Raw genomic sequence first — 22,353 nt, 5'->3', positions numbered from 1 at the left:
GTCTTAAGTTGTAAACGCAGCGATTACATTTTTTAAAACAGTCCAAGCTTTGAGTAAAAGCGCCCTCCTTCTTTCTCGCAGGGTGTGGAAATGCCACAGACTCTGTGTTGAATAAATAATTCAAAGACTGACAGTCTGGCCCTCGGCTATCCTTCATATGACAATGTGACAAAGATGCACAAGCTGCTCCCTCAAGTTCACTAAAGACCCACTTTCCCTCCTCTCATTGATTTTCGAGCTCAGCACAAAGGTGCGACGTGTCACGACAGTTGCAGTCACACACACACACACACACACACACACACACACACCTATGAAGGATTGTGTTAAATGCCGTTAATTAATGTTCAGCAAATAAGACAATACACAGAAAAAACAAAAAAACACACTTTGTGCTAATGTGCTTCATCCGTTTGAGGGGGGACTACAAGTGGCACTCTGCGAAATAAAACACAGACACACACACTTCACAGCTTTGCATAGACACAAACATCGGCCTCAACAAAAGAGAGCTATGTCACACACCTCTCAAAGACAGTTCTGATCTGATCAGATTCTTATCAGAGCTGAACTCATTTTAGCTAAACATATTTGTCATATTTGTGTGTGCTTTGTGATGGTGTCTGCTGTAAAGTATTCCATTGCGTTGCATTGTCGCACATTCACAGCTTTTATAATGTATTTTTTACTAGGGACTGGAGTTGTAAATTAGCGACAGCTATAAATGCTTCGTGCAGCACATCAGCTTCATGCTCTGTCTTGGAACCATTTCAAACTGCATTATCTCTATGAAATATATTTCAAAAAAAAAAAAGTGGTGCAAAGGCTGGAAATAAGATGTTTTTGTTCACTATTGATCAAATGGTATTATATATTACTGTCCACCTGCTTCATTAATGAAAAACAACATCTTTAAAAGCCCCTGACTGAGACCAGGTGTGAGATTAATGTGTTTGGAGGAAAAAGCTGAATGAAAGATTTTCCCTTTCAAGAAGAGACACGGGAGTTCCATCTTTTTTAAAAAATGTGTACGTCTGCAGCGCACTTTATAGACTAATAATGAAACTGTTGGCAGATGAAATTCATGTGGTGGAGCAGAATTTAAAACCTGGAGGAGTGTATGTAAAACTTAATGTCTGGCGAGTGGGTTAAAGCAAATAAAGTTGTGAAGTTGTGACAGGCGGCTGTGGCTCAGTGAACATCTTGTTACATGGCTTGTCCTTGGGAAACACACTGAACCCACGTGCATGAATAAGAGTCGTGATCGAGCAGTGCTATATTCTTCATACTGTATTTCTCTGTCGGGCTGAACAATTCCATTTTTCTGCTCGATGTTGAAACTGAAGGTTCACGTTAGTATTCGTATACTGTGATATATTGGCGTCCTTCCTCGTGCAATATGATCAGCGATAATATCAGTATTTTAATTACCAAATGAAGGCGCGCCAAAGTAAACAGTCCCTGCCAGTTTCACTCGCCAGGCGTCGCTACTTGATGTCTCCTCATGGTGGCGCTGCTTAAATGAATGAGTGAAACTTAAAGTCCACATAGACCGGAAGCTCCAATTAACGCTGCATTTGTGTGTGTATCTGCATCATTACCTTGTTTATGAAACCCTAAAGTTTCAGAACAAACAGTTCAGCCACTGCTGAGAAAATAGTGTTGTATTGTTTTCCTGGCACTTCCTTAATTTGATGTCGTCATCAAAAATCCTCACCACTCCTCTCACCACCGTAGCGCCTCCTGGTGCGGGCACTAGTCCGGGCACATCCGGTTGCGTACATTCAACCGCAGAAGAAGAAGAACTACTCTCGTTGTAGCTGCTGAGATGCAGAGCATCCACCGTGCCAGAGGGGGAGCTGTGTATCTGAGAGCTGGCCTATCTATTACGTCACTTCCAGGTACCTGGCCAATCACAGGACAGTGGGAAAGCTCTTGTTGGCTGGCCAATCACAACACAGTCCACATTCTAGGGGTGTGGTTTTGGTCTGAAACAGCGAGGCTGACGGCTCGTTTGCAGCGATTAGGAGGTTTTTAACCATGAAAACAAGTTCATATATGTAAGTAGACCTCCATAACTAACATATATGTGTGATACAAGCATTCTATGTCTTTAAGGAAGAAGTTACCTGGCTGAAGAAGAGGGAGTTTACAGCGTGACGATGGCGGAGAAAGCGACATTAAGAGATTCCCCATCCACGGTCATTACATAGACTTTGTTCTCTGTGTTTCGAATAAATAGAGAAATCCTGCACGTTTAACTTTTTTTTTTTCTTCAGTTAGACAGATAGCGTGATGTATCGCAATATGATTGTCTTGCAATATTTTCATGACCATAGAAACGTTGCATCGTGGACCGTGTATCGCACATCGTATCGTGAGGTACCTTGTGATTGACTGTCAAAACATTACTACACTACATCCGATTGCAAGGATGAGAACTTACATATAGTAATTGTTCCCAACATGTATGTATTACGCCCTGTGATGGACTGGTGACCTGTGCAGGGTGCACCCCGCCTTTCACATTCTGTCAGCTGGGATTGGCACCAGCGCCCCCCCTGTGAGCCTCCTTTTTTGCAGCCTATGATGTGATGCACTTCACATTGTGATTTCAACTGAGAAACAATTCATTGATCAGACCTATATGTATGTAGACTGTGGGTGAACTAGAGTCTTTCCGAAAAGGTATAATAGCACTCTTTGGCATAGACGTCGTGTCTCTCCAAAAGTCACTTACAAAAAAGACACAGAGAGCAAATGCACCAGCAGTTAAGATTCCCACTAAGATTAAAACTGTCAATCAATAGGATACAACATGGGGACAGGCGCTGACTGCGTGTTCTCAGGTGGATATCTTAAGTGAAATCAATGTTTGAGATCAGCGAATAAGGAGAAGCCTGCCCGATGAGCTTCTGGTGTGTTGGTAAGGCTCAGATAAAGGGGGATGAGGCAGCTGCGTGAAGAGGAGGAATTATTGCAAAGGCCAAAGGGGAGGGGAACAAAATTCTAGAGGGATTTTGCAACATTGGGGAGTTCCCGCACAGACGTCAATAGATCATGTATCCTATTGTACGTGGACAGGCTCGTCCTGCCTCCTCTGCACCTCACTTCTCAAGTGTGACTGATTCTATTGGTCTGACTCATGCAGACAGCTCATCTTGCACGCCCAGAGGCCACACATCGATTATCTATGCAGTAACACATATCCCCAAAACTCAGACCTTGGCAAAATGTTTATCTCTGAAATAGGTTGCTTTTGCTTGGTCAAAAAAAACAACTCTGCACAACATGAATCATTCCTGAGGAGGGTGGTGAGAAGAAATGTGTTGGACTGTGATAACTTGTTTTTTGGGTTTACAGATTGTATTTTAACGTGTGAATAAATAGAAACAGCAGCGGCTCCGTGTAACATTTGGGGCTATGTTTTGATGCCAAAAAGACTAAGGGCAGCCACCAAAGCGATCCGTTTCGAAATATAAATTTCCCTCACAACACAAATCAATCCTTTGAAGAAATGGGGAGGAAAAAAAAAACAACCAAACTGTGTTTCAAACAACAGGAGGAAATCTACTTAACTGAGAACAGATTTGGCTAATGAGGTGGGAGAGACGAACAATGGCTTTCACATTTTTCTCCTTGCAATGATGAAGTGCAATCAATGGGGCTAGAGCTTACCACTGAGGCCAGCGCCAACTGTCAGTGACACTTTTAAAGCGTTGCTAAATGAATCAAAAGTCTTCATTAGGGGCAGATTGGTCTCTTGTGAGCACGGGATTGTACACGGATCGATCCAGCAGTGATGGACGACAGAGAACAGGCCGCTTTACACCATATGGTGAACTCTAAACCCTGCTGCATTTTGCAATCTTATCCAATCAAAATGATTTAACGTTTGATCAAGGTGGGTGTGGAATGTACAAACCCAATTGAGCACATGTTCCGTGAGAAAAGGCTTCATGAAAGAATAAGAGAGAGTGAGGGAAGATTTAGGGTAAATATGTTATTGAGATTTCTCACACACACACACACACGTGTGTGATTGTGAGCGAGATCTGACTTGCAATATAGGTCAACATCCACTGTGTAGTAGATGGAGCATTAATACATGACATGACACAACGGAAATGTGAGTGATGGAGAAAATAAATGTGATGTATCACATTTTTAAGAAATATATCGCAGCCTTTACTGTTCAAATCGTGCCGTTTTGGCAAACTTGTTAAGCCCTACTTAGAAGTGATGAAAAAACAATCACACTCCAGTTTTTAAAATCGATGATGTGAAAATCACACTGAACAGTGTTCACGTCTGTGGGTTTAGGACCATTCCATGAGTATTAAAGCATCATTGCTGAGGCTGAAACCCAGTACTGTTACATACATACACACACAGCAGGAGTCAATCTGAAATATGACTGTTGCATAAACAGAGCTCTTTATGTGGCTACTGAGGCACATTACCAAGCAACAGTGCAGAGCGACGAACGCACACAGCCTGCTCTTTGCATGTGGTCAAGGAAGATTTACTTATCTACAAGACACTAACAGACAGTCGGAGTCAGTTCACCTTCTGCCTCAGACTAGTCATTGAAAAAGCTGCATTAATTTCTAAAAAGCTGCATCAACCTGTTGGGAGGGGGAGTCATAATAAAAAAAGGGGATAACTGAACTTTGTCCACACTCACGGTGCTGAAATTGCGCGGCCCGCACAGTTCTCCCTGGTACCGACAGTACAACAGCATCTCCTCCAGCTGGTGTCCCAGCCGGTCCAGCAGCTGCAGCATGGACGGCTGGGATTCCCGGGGAGGAGGGAGAAAGTGGTTGAAGTCCAAAATCCGAGACAGAGGAGACCAGGGCGGCTCGCCCATCGCTGCGCTCCCACCATCTTGGCCCCTCATTGGCGTGAGCGCCTCTCTCGCAGCCGGGGACACCTGCCAGTTCCTGCCCAAAAGTCCCAACCACCTCCCGGCGCTGAAGATGTCCGTCTTCTTCATGCGCCGCGGGAGCAGAAGGTTCTGGTTGCAGATGGTGACAGCGGGGAAAACTAGTCGTTTGGCGTAAACCATGTGCGCCTTGGTGTAGACGGGCGAGGAGAGCAGGTACCGGACTCGGTTTGAGGACCAGGTGAAGAGCAGAGCCAAGGCTGCCAGGAAAGCCAGCAACCACGCAACTCTCCGTGGGTAGGAGCCGCTGAGGAAGATGTGCCTCAAGCCGTGCAAGGTGGTGTGTTTCAAAAAGAGCTTCCCGTCTTCGGCGAGGGAGCCCGGTCTCGGTTTCGATCCAGATGCGTCTCTCTGGCACATTTTGGAGGAACGCAGCTGCGCGCTTTCAGCATCGGTCCCGCTGTGGTCACAGTGACTGAGCCGAAACTCGCCTCTGCGCTTTCAGATGGCTGCTGTTCGTCTCTGTGTGTGTGTGTGTGTGTGCGCGAGAGAGAGAGAGAGACAGGAGCGCACGCAGCTCTGCTCGATCCTCCGGCTCCGAGCAGCAGCTTGTTGCGGTGATGGTGTGGAGGATTTTCAGTCGCACAGCGCTGCTTCGGCTCGTCCTGGGGGAGAGGGAAGTTCCTCGGGGTGATTTAGTGAGTGAACTTGAGTCCAGGGGATTGTTTCATCACAATTACAAACAGTTAGTGTTTGCAAAGCTGCCACAACAAACCCAGAGACTCAATCCCTCAGTCATATTTCATTTCCAGACTCACTTTTCAATTTCATCTTCCCAAATCCACCTTCTGCCATAAGGCGCACAGACAAACGCACAATTTCCACAGCAATTGCCTAAATTGTCTTCTCTCTCTCTCTCTCTCTCTCTCTCTCTCTCTCTCACTCACTCACACACACACTATAGTCTGACTTAAAGTCACACAATGTAGGATTTGCTCTCAGTTTCCCCACAGTTGGTAAGTGTTATAGTTTGAGGTAACATGCATTTGTTTGTGGACAAGCCAACAATATCAATGACTTCTGAATCAAGAAGAATGCCATGACAGTCGTGTCTTGAGACCATATATAGGTACAGTAGTCTATGTTATATGCATTTTATACAAATATGATTACATAGTTTTATTTTTTTGGAACATCGCCTAAAAAAAGTACCAGGTACCAGGTGCGAAATAGCTAAACGAAAAGCAAAATAACCGTGCCATGCCGAGGCGAGTAGAGTCGCGCTGGTGGAAACATGCCCTTTGTCATTTGCGTCCTCGTTCAAGCAAGGTGTGTGTGAGAGAGAGAGAGACTTATGCCGTAAAGTAGAATGTTTTTGTGGCACAGCCCCGAAATCTGAGGTTCCATAGTGCCAACACAGGCCGTGCAGACCTGCTCAGGCTTTGACAGAGGTGACATTCACCCTGCTGTAAGCTGAGGTAGCCTCAAAATAAAGTGGGAGACATAAAATTGAACACTGCATTATCCTATAGAAGTTCAGCGACTGCGGTCTCCTTCATTACCGAGGCCACCGGTGGAAGTTTAAACACGTCAGGTTCAAAGTCCGAGGGGTGGGAAAAGGTGACACCCAGGTGTAAGCAAAGTGGTTGACATTCGCGACTGTCAGCGCTCTCAGGCGTTTCAGCAGAAGACGTGAAACGTCATGGGGAAAACAAAAAAGGTCACGACGCCTCCGGGAAATGGATGTTGTCGTGTGTCTAAAGCATCTCCTGAAGTCCCGAACAGACTAATTGGGTTTTAGATCCCGCTGTGTGTCCCAGTTGTGCGACCACCACTGACAAAGCATAGTGTGGACAGAGCAAACTCTCTTTGTGGTTTATGCATGGTTGGTCATCTTTACTCAGTGTTCCAGTCAAAGTAACAGCAACACTATGCAGGCCTGTTTTCCCGCTCTCTGCTCCTACGTTTGGGTACAATGTCTTTGTGTTGTTTACTGCTTGACTGAGAGGAAAACATAAAGGAAATCATGATGAAAAAATGATTGATGTTTGGTCCAGTTTGTGTTATGTCTGTCTTATTTGTAAGGCACAAATCCAGGTTTATGGGGAATTCCTGCAATCTGGAAAACACGCTGCCTCGCAAAAGAGGGCTGAAAATATGAGCAGCCAAGAAAAAAAAAAGCATACGGGTATGGCATACCACTTTAAATGGTAAACTGAGCACAGCCAAGTTATTGGCAACGATCCTTCGTTAATGGAAAATCAGTACAGGCATTATAAAATGTGATGAATGTAAAAAAATTAAACCAACACTTCTGAATAGGAAAAGAGGGCAACTGGGGATTTGCAACAACTTCACTTCATTCCAATTAAAACTGCAATTAATGGATTGGTTTGTGTGGCGAAGTAAATATTTTTAGAATTTTGTGAACCTTTGAATTTGCAGTAATGACCAAGAGCATATTTTTGACAGTGCTGAGCGTGTTTGGGAAGATTGATTTGGCACACATGGGATATCCATTAATTCATGTTCTACACCACACTTTGAGGCTCGTGGGGGAGCTGGAGATATTCCCAGTTGTCATTGGGCGAGAGTCGGGGTTATGTATCACTGGAATATAATTATTTTACCTTAGAAGGATGGGGCCTTCTCCATATTGCATTAGGATGTTTCTGCAGCAGCCCAGAACGAAAACAAAAAACAAAACCTGGATCCAGAGAGACCTGTTGCTGAAATGCCACAGATGAGCCAACATACATCGAAGCAACTAGATACACTAGATACATATTCACACCTAAATTAAACCCCAAATAAAACCCACATGGACATGGAGAGAACACGCAAACTCCAAATTCATATTTAATTGAAGAGTGTTTGATTTGGTCAGTTCCGACTGACGCCACTGTGCAACCACACATACACACTCAGAGCTAGGTAATTAATGATTCTGCTAAAACACTGACCTTTAGTTTTGTCCTTTTTAACTCCAGTATGATGAAAGAAAAGATTGCATAGAGGTGAACAGCAATTAGAGGTCATTGACAGGGTGCAAACTCAACATGCAACACAGGCATCAAGCAGCCCTTTTCTTTTTATTCCCCCTCATCTTTTATTTCTCACCATTAATTTCAACATTCTATCCTGGGATGCCATCTTTTTAATCTAACCACCAGGGGAATGTCATGAGGAATGGTTGATCGTTGGCCCACGACGGCTGTGGAGTAACCAGAGTATATATATATACTGGTATCATCATCATGAATACCAGTATCATCATTAAATATTCAAGAGTTCTTCCACAGCAGTCCATGCATCTTTGACTTAATGCAGTCATATAAGTGTATAACACTAATGGCACTTTTCCGCTACACAGTCCCGGCACGCTTGGCACGGCATGGCACGACTCGACACGGTTTGGTATGGTTTTCCATTAATATAGAACCTCCTCAACGTGGGCGGAGTCATCATAGCACAGCTGCATGAAACTGCCGTGACTTTGTTTTACACACGACACACAAACTAGGGACTTGTAAAGCAGTTGTTTTCGGTGTAACTGAATCATTAGAATCCTTTAATTAAATATTAAGTACTTCCCGCATGACAGGCGTCATGACACAGTCGCTGAACTGAAATACGGCAGAAGGGGCTGTGATGAGGCTCGCGATTAGTCGCTAAATACACCAGACTCCTCTGTTAAATGTTGAGATTTTAGACATTTCCTTGCTAAATGTTGGAGATTTACGCACGTTTTCAGGATTTCTTTTTAACTGATCTACAGTTTGGCATTGATGGAGGAAGCCTGACTTAAAAAGACACATTGAACTAGAATTCATCTGAGATGGATCCCAACAACTCTTCTGGTATTTGACAGCATTTGTTCAACCCTCAGCCAACTCATCGAAAGAGAGCGCGAGAGAGAGGGAGATAATGGAGGAGAAGCTCTGTGCAACACACTAATCCTTCTGGGTGAAGGGATAATGATGTAGTTGCTTGACAGGGAAACCCACAGCAAGTGTAACAACAACCAAATAACAAATGCACGCTGATCTGAAACTGCAGTTTAAGAGTTTCACTAATGAACCCATTATCATAGCAAACAAGTGAATTTGTTAGGAGTCGTATCTTTAGTCTCTGAATACCTCAGTCTGAGTCCGTTTGATGGGTCTGTTAATACATCCTGGATTTCCTCTCCGATAAAAGTGAGACATTATGTCTATTACAACTGTCACTGACTCAAGTTTGAATAAAGGGGAACACAACGCAATTCTCATATGGTTAAGACACCAGCCACTTTATTAGGTACACTGGACACCCAATAAAGTGGTAGGAGAAGCACCTGGTGTGTCTTTACCATTGGATATTTGCATTAACACGCACGACACATGTAACTAATAAAGTGGCTGGCGAGTGCATAGTAAATGCAACGCAGAGAACACTTTTGAGAACACGTGTTCGTTTTCTTTACAGAGACCATGTTCAGAAACACGGGACAGGCTCGTGTGACGGACAGCTCAATCAGCGAGTGTGAGTGTGATTCTGTCACATGCAAAGTCTTTCCTATGAACGCCTTCAGACCTGTCAGCGGCACAACAATGAAACAATAACGGACGCTATTACAGAAACAATATCAATTGACAAATGTCAGTATCGGTTGCAAAACTGATGTCCTGAATTTCCATCGCAGGCTATTAAACACCACAGTGTATTAGGTGCCTGATCGTTAGGAGCTAATGTGGAAGAGAGTAATCAGTAGATGGCTGTTTTTAGGCTTTGACAGTTCCTCCAAATGAGAAAAGGACTTACATTTTAATCAGCGAGGCCAGTGAAGCATTAGATGCTTAAAAGCCAAGTCAAGATAAATGAAAAACGGCAGCGACAGGCACAGAAATTTAATAGCTGCCACTTTACGTCACATCGTGTCACTTCAGCGAGACAGGTGGGATGCAGCGGGTGCTGTGCTCCCGGCTGAAACTATTTTCTTTGGGTTTTAAACGGGATTTGAAAACAATGTACACCACAGAATCACGAGGCGAATAGTTCTGACCTTTACAGTACAACATCGTCAAATTTGTTGTAATAGGGTTTTTTGTGTTTGTTTGAGATCTCTTCCCCTGCACTATTAAGTGTTTTAAATGCTGTTCTAAAGTGACAACATAAACACTGAACGTTTTCCAGAGGTTCCCAACAGATACATAGTTATTTGTAATTGTATTGTGAGTGTCTGGTTGTAACTTTTTCCAAGGTTTGAGGTGTATATACTGTATTGCACTGGTGTGTTGGAAACAAGACATTGTTTTCTATTGTATAAACAAAGCAGACACTGCTGAATTGATTATATGGTCACACATGGGCCTTTTCTTTGGAGTTGATGTTGATAAATTTGTAGGTATATGGAAGATAGTCTCCCTCTCTCTCTCTCTCTCTCTCTCTCTCTATATATATATATATATAAATATATATACATAGATATATATATGTATGTTTTAAATTAAATGAAGTATAGCGTCAATATAGAATTGACGCTATTTGAGTCACGAGATTGAATCCACAGCTACTACACAAATCAATCCATTCGGAAAGCGGCTGCGGTGTAAACCTCACAGGTCCACACTCCATATCACTGTGTCTCTCCGACTGCATGCACTGATGGCAGGAGGTCTGTTTGCCAGTGCTCTGGGGTGTCGAGGTGCTCGGCAGTTCATCAAACTGTCACTCGGGGTCCAGTTGAGGGTGAGGCTCGCCAGCCTGGACCTTGACATGAACCGAGTCAAACTTCATGCCACCAGGCACTCAATGCCACCAACCTCCCCCTCTGAAAGCGCTCTCCTACACACGGTGTCTTAAATCTACCTGGCCTTTCACGCTCTACCTCTATCCTCACCTCTACTCGCTCAGTTTATCCTTGGCGCTAAGGGCACAAACCCCCTCTCTGATTGCAGAAAGTCAGTGCATGCACCCTTTGTCCTAGTGTGTGGATCACCCTCATATACTCTCTCACACACACACCTTTGTTCTTTACTGTACCTCCTACTTTCCTCCATATTCTCTCTACCTATTTAGGATGCTGCAGTCCTTTCTCCGACTCCTACTGGAGAGGGAGGGAGGGAGGGAAGGAGGTGAAGGATAGAGCAAAGGAAGAGAAATGGGCTGAAAGGCATGGGGAGCAGGAGCAGTCATGGTCCTGTGGCTGCGGGGGCTGACAGAGGAGCAGGTGGTGATATACAGAGACAATTTTGAGGATAATTGTGTACATGATCTGCTATAAGGGGACAAATGTCACAAAAGCCACTTTTCCCACCGCCTCTCAATCTCCTGGACTGTAAGAATGAATTAGGCACTGCGTCAGATACTGTAAGTGCTGATCTACTGTAAGGACACTGTGGGATGAGAGTCAGTGGCAGCAGTTCAAGAGCTGCAAGTGCTGTAAGCCTGTGAACACAGAGCCCCGCGGGCTGCTCGTGAGACAAAGCCGAATACCGCGTGACGTCGTCAGAAGCTCTAACCCTGTGCACGAAAAGTATACGAGAGTCACATTCTGCTGTGAAAATATAGCCTTGGTTTTTAGGACCATTAGAATTGGATCGGATGCTTTGAGCGCCGTAGAGTCCGTGTTGTGAATGAGAACAGGTTGATGTAATGAAGTGGTACAATTATGCAGCACAGCATACAGCATAATTACATGTTATGAAAGGATAATGTGTGCTGAACTGCCGTGAAACAATAAAACTAAACACAGTGGCAATGCATCCAAGTGCATTATTTAATTTCAATGTTATACTGTATCTGTTCTCCCTTTCTTTATTTCTTTCTTTGGCCAAAAAACACATTGAAAGTATTATGTAGAATTGGATTTTTGCTAAACTGACATTGGTAAGAAAACAATGTCAGTACAGCGAGTTCCCTTCTTCTGTCGAACAGCTTTGGCAAAATGTAAAACCATCAAATACATTTAAATTGCAGTGGGTCTTAGAGACATCATTTAGAGCTATACATTTACATTAGAGCAGCTGTTTGAGGCCCAGTGTGAACTCTTTGAGCTGCTTACAAACTAGCACAGGAAGCAGTGCCCTGACAATCCAGAGTATAAAAGTGTTATTATTAATTAAAATGAATTATTCAGCGTGATATAATATTTCCATGGACACCAAGCTCTGTTACACAAACACCGCTGTGCTCTCTATCAGATGGATTTTATTTTTTTTTTTTCAGGTCGTGAAAGGAGCGAGTGTGGCGGCACTACCATGAATAGCCACCTGTGATACATGAATGCATTAATCTGAAAATGGATTCTGGAGTCTTTCTATATAAGTAGTGAGGCTGGAAGGAGCAGGTTTATATTTACAGGCTATGGGGCAATAAGAGCATCTTTGCCTGAACGGGGGGGAAATATAGGATGACACAACTAATTAATCTCAGCAGCATCGTGACAGCTGGGCTGGAGAGAGTTTGGGGAAAGGGGAAATGGTTTTGATGAATGACTTTCAGCGTACGGCTGCTAGCTACAGCAAACAGCCTCACAGTCCCCACAGGCCTGATGCCTCCTATTTACCACTCACGGAGAAATGAATGAATGGCCCTTTGTGAAATAAATGGTCCCTTTCTGCCTGACATTTACAAATGAATCATTCTTGTAAAACAAAATGCTTCCATTTGTTTTATTAGTTGTGGAGGTGTGTGTCTTGCACAAGTGCTCACAATTGTGTGGCTGTCACAAAAAAAAAAAAAACCCAAACACGCATGGCGGTGTTGATTTAATCAATGTACAGCTAGTTCAACATTTTGGGAATCACGCTTGTGCACTTTTGCCAGGAGAGGCGGCGAGAGGAGATTGATATCACTTGTCTCAGTGCCAGGAGTCACGACATTCTCAGCAGGAGCCACTGCTCTGCCAACAAATGGGTGCATGTTGTCACTGTGGAATCACCTGGTTTGGCACAATCATGATGCATGTGGTACATCTAGGGCTGGGTGAAAAAGCCTAAATAAATAAAATGAGTCCCAACACTCCTTACATTACAGAATTACTCCCGGTTGAAAGGAAGCATTTCGTTGGGACAAAAAGCCTTGAAACATTTCACAAATGTGTTGTAAATCACTCAAAGCAATTATGATACACTTCTAAGTGTTCGCAAAATGCATTAACATTTCCAAATGAAAGCTGCTGATGAAAATTATGTTATTGTGCATGTTTTAATGGAGGATTCTGGGAGAGACGACACTGCAGTTGGTGCTCACAGTGTTTGGAGCTGATACAGAGAACTGCTGTGTGTCATTCTCACCTCCTTCACATGAAATAAATAGTAGGTTTTACCCCTAATCTAACAGTGAATCTGCTGTTAACACAACAGCTGAAATGTATTTGCAAATACTGATGAATGCACCATAATTCTGCATTAAATGGGACTTTCATTCATTAGCAATCTCTCTGTCTTCTCACCTTCACCCTGGGAAATAACAGCTCATCTAAAAACTGCTTATAATACTCCTTTAATTTCTTCATTAACTTTCAAGCAAGGAGGAAAATGACATCAATTAAATATCCTTTTTCATGTTGCCACAAACAGAAAGGGATGGATGCTCCAACTTTGTCACTAACGCACTTTTAGCCATGACGCATGAATGACTGCACGGCACAGTAAAGACATGCTAAATGATGACACACAAATGTGCAAATGTATATAAATACAGTGCCGGCCCAAGTGTCATAATTCACAATATACAAAAATCATACAGAAATAACTCATTATAACTTGATATTAAGTGGCGGGCCACATGAAATGAACTGGTGGGGGATAGGGCGCATGTGGCCCGCGGGCCATCAGTTTGACACCTCTGCCTTAGAGGGTCGTTAAATCACAAAAGTTGCCTTAATTAATTTGCACTTTCATATTCAAAGTGAAGCACTAAGTGTATTGGGTGATAGTGAACTTTAATAACTTTGGACTTCAAACAGATGGGCAGATATGCACTAAAGGAGCAAACTTCAGCCCCAAAATAACACCACACAAAACTCCACAGCTCAACGTTGTTTAGACATCTAAATATATCTAAAGATCACTTGATTTCTTGCTCCACACAGTGAGCAGCTGCTGTTTGCTTACACCCTGGGCTCTGTATAAATATATATCCCCTCAATATGGTCAGTTTAAAAACCTCTTTCTGAGAGCCAAGTTATATCATAAAATTCTACTTTTAAAGCTCTGCGCAGAGTACAAAGTACAATCCAGAACCTATTAATCAGAGATCCTCAGAAGACATCTTATCACTTCCTATTCATTTAAAGGCACAGTGCATACATGTTTTTTAGCAACATTTATTGGTGAAGTTGCATGTTGCAGGTGAATATCCCTCAACTTAGGTTCGGTTCAACACATGTGGAAGGGAAGGGCCTTTCCCATGTGTTAGGTGTGTTAGGAGAACCTATGTAGCATTCATCCATCCATTCATCTTGTACCACTTTATCACTTTATCCTCCACATGAGGGTCGGGGGGGTAGCCGTGGTGCCAATCCCAGCCTGGACAGTGCATCACAGAGACACATAGAGACAAACAACCATTCACTCTCACACCTATGGTCCAATTTGGAAGAAAACCCCACCCACACACGGGGAGAACATGCAAACTCCATGCAGGGAGGCAATTGTTCTATGTAGCCTTCAGTTGGCATCACAACTCAAACGATGTTTAGTCTCTCATTTATTAGTCATTATAAAAATAAAGGTGGTTGAAAATGGTAGCCCTCCAGGAGCTGATCTGGCTTCTGATATGAATATAAAAGGCTCATTCTGGGGTAGTAAAAAACAACCATTCATACAATCAAGTGATTGTTGAGTTATATAAAAAAAAAAAACAAGTAGAATTATTTTATCTTCAATTTCTGTTGAATGAAAATAATTCCACCTGGAGCACCCAGTTTAACATCCCAGCTGTTACAAAACAGCGTTTTCTGACAGATGAAAAGAAAAGAAACAAAAAAAATAAAAAAAATAAAATGTCTTGCCTGGAGGCATTGCATTCATTCAGGCTGTGCCCTCTACATTTATGTATGTCCAAATTCTGTGTTTATTCTCCTTGTCAGGATGGATGTCAGACCTGCAGGGAGAGCACATCTAAGGACAGGAGGGAGGTCAACAGCAGTCCAACGCGTCAACAAGTCTCACACTCATACATGTAGGCACCCACACAGGAATATCAGACAGCCGTCTAAACGGATCTTTTATTTTGAAGTTTAATGGTTCCTCTGGAGAGAGACAGTATCTCCCATGAGAGTGTCAATGTATGGTAAGCATGCAGGTGTGTGTGTGTGTGTGTTTTTGTGGGTCTGCTAATTGTCAACATGATTTATTTGCTTTTGTCCCCCTAATAGTTGCAGGTCTAAAGCTGGCTGAACAACAACATCCTGATATAAAGCTGTGCACGGGGAGGTGGAGGTTTGAATTAAGAAGGCACACCTCCCCGCTGATGTCCATTATTCTTTCACTCAATCTCGATTTTTGTGTTGAGATTTGCATCAGCTGTGCATCTCTGGTTGTGGTGGTGAATAATATAATCAGTGCTTCCTCTAAAATTGACCCAAGGCAGCAGCACAAGACCTGTAGAGATTGACTCAGAGATCCTGGGGTGAAACAAAGACTAATAAATCGATGGACCTCACACTAACATTAGCTCAGTGCAGGTGTGTGTGTTCACAGTTTTGAGCTCATTAGTGTGTCAGCGTGTCACACAGACTCCATTAACACCTGATACAATATTACACAGATTAAATTTACATCCAGTAATAAGTGTCAACACTGAGATCTGATTGTGACCTTATCTCTTTGTCCAGCTCTAAAACCTTTTTGGAGGACATTCGTGATTAAAGACAGAAAGCTGGGACAGTTTTGTAAGGGACGCAGAACAAACACAGAACTTTAGAATAGATTTCACATGGCACATGATCAACTCTATGTTCTATGGAGAATGTATTAAAACCAAATTCTCCAAGAACAGTGTTTCACAAACTTCAGGAAGCTGAAACCTCATGTTTACCTCCAGAATCCACACAGTGAAAGGTCCAGTACAGTAGAACTGGAACAGCAGGTTGTCATCAAACATTGATTTGTGCACCTTTGAGTTCAGCATGACTTTTGGCCGATAATCAATACGTCACTTTTGTGAAAATGGATGTTACAGAGTCGACCCCAGACACCGAAGGCGCAGAACTGCTGTTCACAGGCACTTATTGGACAACACCATTCGTCAATCACGCCGGTGTCCACTCGTACTGATATGTGTCATGCTCGATCATCCATGTTCTTCTAAACGGGAACATAATTTACAAACCTGACAAAATGTTCTCCCGAGGAAGAGCTCACACTAATGACTGAGACCATTAACTCCTCAGGCAAATGTTAGCTGATGTTATAAATCAAGTGAAAATCATGTTCAAATTGAGTTTATTTTTGGGACCAGTGGCCTCGCCCCCCCATCCTAATTCCTGGGGTTCACTTTGAAAGGACACAAGTTTGACCCCTTGTTTTAATCTTTTTGTCTCTTACATACTCTTTGTAGTCTGGACATGCCCAAACACACACACACCTAAAGAAAAGACACATTTATAGTCATTTTAATGTCCTTCTGCACATGAATGCTCACATACACACATCCAAGGCATGAGGACACATAGACACATACAGAGTAAACACACAGCGCCCCCTCTTATTGTTAGAAAAAAAGTTTTCCCAGATTTGACTTGAAGGACACTCCTCTTAGGAAGCCATTAAGCCACTCTCATCGGCCTAATTAGCAACTAGCAGGTGGCTAGTGGCCCAGGTTAGGACACTCGTGTCATGTGTCTTAATCATTTATATTCATTCCAACAGAATTGCAGTGTCCCTCATTTTCACACCATTAAGCGTCATTTATCTCGGTCAAGGAGCAATAATGAAACTTTGTGTAATGAGATTGTTCTGTAACTGCAACTAAAAGTCTGCTGGAAACTTGAAATGACGCAGTCTTTATTGACACATTTAAACAAGGGGTGAAAGCTGCTGCTGCACCTGCTGTCATGAGATTTCAAAGAAGACTGATGTGGGATTTGATTAAAAAAGGGTCCCACCCTTTTTTCTGGGGATCAAATGAATGTCAAACTGACAGAGAGAAAGTATAGAGAGAGAGAGAACGAGTGAAGGATGAGCTTCTGCCAAGGCCAACCACCACAACAAACAACCCTCAGCTAATGTTTAATTTTTACTATTGAGGTTTTCTTTTCGAATCCCCACAGCACACGGATAGAATTGAATACTTATTTTAAAAAATATGCAACTGCTGTGGTTTCACTGGCAGCAGCTCTGCTTCTATAAGACATTTTCAAGCTGCACTCGGCAGAAATGTGATACCCCCTTGCACACAGAGAATTACACTTGATACACACAAAACATGATGGGCATGCTTGAGGAGAAGCAATTCCAGTGGGTACGTCCAGGAGTTTTTACATAGACGAATTGTAGAGTCTCATTTAAAAAGGAAAGACATCAGGCCATCACTTGTGTTGAGTAAACTATTAACAACATTAAATATAGCGACGTATCCCCCTCTTTCACCAATGTTTACTAAAAAAACAAAACATTTTACAGGAGAATTGGAATTCAACTTCAGGGCCAATGCAGTCACAAAGTTCTCCCCATCTCTGATATGCTTCACTTATTCTGACACATCTAGACTCTTTTTTTTGATATGACATTCTTTTTTTCCTTTTTTTTTTTGGGTGGGATGGGGGTGTGTCTAGCTGTTGTTCCCACTGCAGGAAAAGCAACTTTTGAATCAAAGCTTTTACCATTTCAAGGGACATGCAGACTGCTTTTGTAGGAGAGGTCATTGGGAAGCTGTATCTCTGTAACAGCCACTGCATGTCTGATGTTATATTGAAGATTACCTTTTTGTTTTAGAGATTTCTGAGTTATCTCTTACAAACAAAGAGAAAAAGAAAAGAAGAAAAGAAGAAGAAGAAGAAAAAAAAACCAGCATGCCATGCAGCACCTCAGTGCCAAAAGCTCACTGAAAGCCAGTGTGTGTTCTAAAAGGATTGTAAAACACTGCCCCCTTGTGATCACTCTTTGATATAAAACTGGAACATGCTATGCTGGAAAGCCTTAAACTACAATAAAAAGAAGAAAGTAGATCAGTGCGGAGGCTAAACTAAACAGATCTTTAGATGTTTTTTACGTGAGAAATTAAAAAGAAGAAAAATTTATTATTGTAATATATAATTACACTTTAATTAATTAACAATTTAAGTTTAAATCTAATTTAACCTTGATTAGAATCGGCATTCGGGATTGCAATGAAATACAACCAGAAGAAGGCTTCTGAACCTCTGATGTGAAAATAGTGAGAGAAAGTTAGTGACAGGGATTTGAATTTCAGTGCCACCATAAATATTTAATGGTCTTGCGCCGTCCGCTCTCAAGAGTGGAGGATTTCAAATGTCGAGACCATAATGACCATTTTCTGACTGAGCCTACACTTTTTCCTTCATCAAACCAATTTCCACCACATGAACTTTGAAATCCATCATTTTCAGCGCACAAAGAAACAATTACTGTAAACCAACAACACTCCAGTAAACACCGCGTGCACCGATGAGGCCGCGTGTTCTGCACAAGTGCACGCGCATCAATTAAGCCTGTGTGTTGTTTGTTGTTGTGCTGGAGTCGCCGCGATTTCAAAGCCACTAATGAAACAGTAAGAGCTGAACATCGATCAAGCTCCAGACTGCATTTAACTTGTACACTGACAAATAAAATAAATCACAAAATAATTACATATTACAAACTGAGGCACAAAAATCAATTTTCATTCGAATGAGTGACAGTTTAATTAGCCTAACTGCATAAGGTGTTGAGTAACTGTTGCTCCTCAAGCTTCTGAAACCGAGTTTAGCGCACACCCAATGCTGTCAGTGCTATAATCAGTTGGTCTTTGTTTTTTTTTTGTTATGATTTACTCTGTAGTGATGCTCTCATTTGCTGTGCTCTGTTTTTAAAGACAATTTATGGACATGTAATTTATCATGCCACATGCTTCAAGATAATTACATTGCAATTTTACTGATACAATCTCTACCCAAGGGGCTGTTTAAGAGAAACCCAGCACTGTGACAAATAATGAAATCAGATTGTGACGGAAAACTCTGGCATTTCATTTTCCTTTCTCTGAAATTGTAATATTTCCCCTACGTTTGTCTGCCTGTCTCTCGGTTGCACCCTGAGCCCGGGGTATAGAAAAGGATGCTCTTGATGAGCAGGGAGAAGGGCGTAACCAGAGCCACTTGCCAATTCTGTTGACAATGCTGAGCTTGGAAAAAAGGAAAGTGGCATCTAAAAGGCTGGGAATGGAGGAGGAAGCAGAGGGTTAGATCACTTTTCCGAGAACGGCTCACTTTCTGCTCCGAGACAGAATTGCTGCAACCTGAACTGTGTATCCGCCGGGTGTTAGCTGAGCTTCACCAGTATTGACCCGACTTCAAGCAAGAGACAGTCCCACACATGCAGGCACACACAAACTCAGTCAACCATAAAAAAAAAAAAACAAGACCCAAAAAAAACCCCAGTAAACAGGAAGCAATGAATCTGCTCACATATTTTGTTTTTTTTTGCCACCAACAGGACCACGAGCGGCTGTTTGGGAGACACAACAAACACATTCTCCACATGGGAACCAGTGACATTGCAAATTGCCACATTACACAAAATGAATACACTCAATAGATTTTCATCATTACAAAATGAGCAGTGAGACACAAAAGCTCTTTAGAGGATTAGCCAATATAATCAAGCCCCATCTGCGATGCCCAAAGTGGTAGTTAGTTGCCATATAGTCTCTTGGTGATTGGAAATGATTTTCTAATGGGGGAATTAAAACCTGCAATCAAAGGTGCTATTAAAATATTATTATTACTTACAGATACTCTTACACAGTGAGTGATTGAATAGAAAAATTGAAGGGGTTGCAAAGTTTTGTTTGACCACTTATTGGAATCAATGAACAGGTCATTAAGGTATCAACATTTCTTAACTTTGCACAGTTTGGCAAGTTGTTGACAGGCATGTAAAACATTTATGTGTAGCTTCACCAGGGTCAATGAGGCCGTGTCGAGGACAGGAATGTTTTGAACATATTTGAATATTGAATAGTTAGGAGAGTACATTTTCTGCTATAACAAGAAACTACTAGTGAGACGAGTGTGGATACAGATAAATAGGGATGAAAGGTATGACTGTGAGGACCGTGGCATTAAGACGATACTGCCTGTGAAGCCAGCGGGGGCCACAAAATCAGCTCAGCATAAGCCGACACGATGTTGACATAAGGCCAGGTCGAGCTGCTGAGCGTGCGCTCTTATTGTGGAGGAGAGCAGGAGTTAAAGGCAGGTGAACATACATTAGACGAGGGCCAGAGTAGTTGTGGCTGTCGTTAGTTCAGCCTGATGCTCACAACGGGGACAATCGATTAGTTTGAAACCGTTAATAAGTTGTCCTTATGTTGTTAGAATAAAAACTCAATCAGTGCGCCCTGTGCCGTTTCAAAAGCAGTAAACCACCACGTAATGGTCTTGAGTTTCTCCCTTGCAATTATTAATCTTGATAAAACACAAGCGGGGCGGGGCAACTGTGCATGAACAGGCACTATCTTCAAATAGCACGACATCAGTCCACTACACTAAAAAGCAATGCATTTCAAAATGTTCAAGGACATTCTTCATCTTTCCCGAAAAATACACCGATGAGATGTTACATGATATGTTTCATATACAACGTAACATGTCTGCACGCCTGCCCACACACACACACACACACGCGGCATTGAAAGTAGCTGTTTCTAAGCTACAGTTAAGTAGCAGGTTTTCCTTTAATAGCTCCTTATCAAAGCGTTTGTGGACATTCTCAAGGCAACACAGAAAACTGTTCCGTGTTGCTCTGGAAACAAACTGACAAACAGTTTACAACTGAGGCGTGGATGGAGGTTCAGGTGCTGAGGGATTATGACTGTAATTAGTCCCATTGGACCAGACACAAAAAAGATTACCTGTCACTTGTGTTAATCAGGTCTTTAGCGTCATTGGAGGAACATGAAATCACACACTCATCATTTCACTCCAAACAGAATGACATGCTCATGCTACAGCTGACACCAGCCTGTGCCGAGCTCTCTGCAAACGGATCATTTGCTAAGTACTTTTTGGCAGCAACACCCACAGTTATTTAGATTATAATCAAGTAACTGAATACTTCATCAAACTTTCATGCTGAGAGTTAATCTAATTAATTAATGATAGGATTCTATAAATGGACTCAAGTACTGATCAGGTACTAACCGACAGGCATACTAATGCAAGAAACACCTGCTGCTTGTTTTTTTTATCTTTAATTTAACTGATGCAACCAAGCAACCAAACTTTATTTACGTAGTACTTTTCATACAAAGTAATCTAACTCTTAATATTAAAATGTAAACATGGCAGATACAATACAATAAAAATGTAATACAAAAGAAGAAACACTGTCATAGAACTCAACAATCAACAAAAAATGACCCAAAAACTGCTCAACATAAATAAATAAATAGTAAGAGAGTAACTATAAATAAGCACAAGGGTGTCTAGATGAGGTTGAAAGAAAATGAAATAGAAGAATGGACAAATGAAGAAAATAAAACACGAGAGTGGATAAAACAATAAGAAACGAGGTTCAGTGCTCAAATTCAGTTTTGAGCAGACTGAAGGGTGAAGACATAAAGTAGTGTATAAATGTAAAGAAACCGTTTGACATCGCGTTCAGAATGTACAAGCCGTTAAAACGGCGTGATTGTTTTGAAAGTGAATTGGCGTTCAGTGCTGATTTGAATGTGAGAACATATCACAGCTTAATGTACAGCACAATGTGTCCCATGTAAATCTGACTTTATGAAAGCCGGAATGACTTTTAAACTGCACCGTGGCAGGAGCGTCTGTCACTGAGTACAGCCGGATCATTGCCTCTCTCTCACCGCAATGAAATGGCAGACTGCACTGCAGCCACAACAAAAGCTTATCAACAGAGGACGACAGCCAGCCCCGTTTTCATATTAAGGACAGTGTCCTTTTCCATCTGTGATGCTGATTGTCTACTTTACTGGGCAGGCTGCGATTTAAATACCTGGGAGAGAAACTGACGGGAGACCTGAGAAAAAAAAAAAAGAAAAAAAGAAAAATAAGCTCTATAATGTGCTGTCAAAGTAGATATAATATTTTAGTTCTTTCAGTGCTAATAATTAGTCATCCTGTCTGTTTGTATTATCGTGCAGTTTGCCCTCATTACCTCAGCGTAAAGGTGAATTTGTAAACTCGGCAGAAAAGAGTTTCCTCCAGATAAAGGAACTCTGTGGAAGGACCTTATATTAAACCTTCAGCTGAAGTTCCCTTTGTTCTGTATCACCATCACTGCAACATT

General features: G+C 42.2%; 1 protein-coding gene across 4 annotated transcripts in view; it reads right to left on the bottom strand.

The window, feature by feature from the left end:
- Window positions 1-22,353, bottom strand: part of asic1b (acid-sensing (proton-gated) ion channel 1b) — a 140,589-nt gene that overhangs the window by 23,965 nt on the left and 94,271 nt on the right. The window contains exon 1 of one of the 4 annotated variants that reach the window (XM_044023921.1): window positions 4,688-5,384. The exons of the other annotated variants lie outside the window; for them this stretch is intronic. Coding sequence (XP_043879856.1) covers window positions 4,688-5,305 — 618 coding nt within the window. The 5' untranslated portion in view covers window positions 5,306-5,384. Of the gene's footprint in view, window positions 1-4,687; window positions 5,385-22,353 lie in introns of those variants that run through there. 4 annotated transcript variants of the gene reach the window in all.

This window comes from Solea senegalensis, linkage group LG4 (genome assembly GCF_019176455.1).
Source record: "Solea senegalensis isolate Sse05_10M linkage group LG4, IFAPA_SoseM_1, whole genome shotgun sequence".
Taxonomy (NCBI): domain Eukaryota; kingdom Metazoa; phylum Chordata; class Actinopteri; order Pleuronectiformes; family Soleidae; genus Solea; species Solea senegalensis.
Note: the sequence above shows the minus strand (reverse complement) of the source record. Positions and strands in the feature narration are given on the sequence as shown.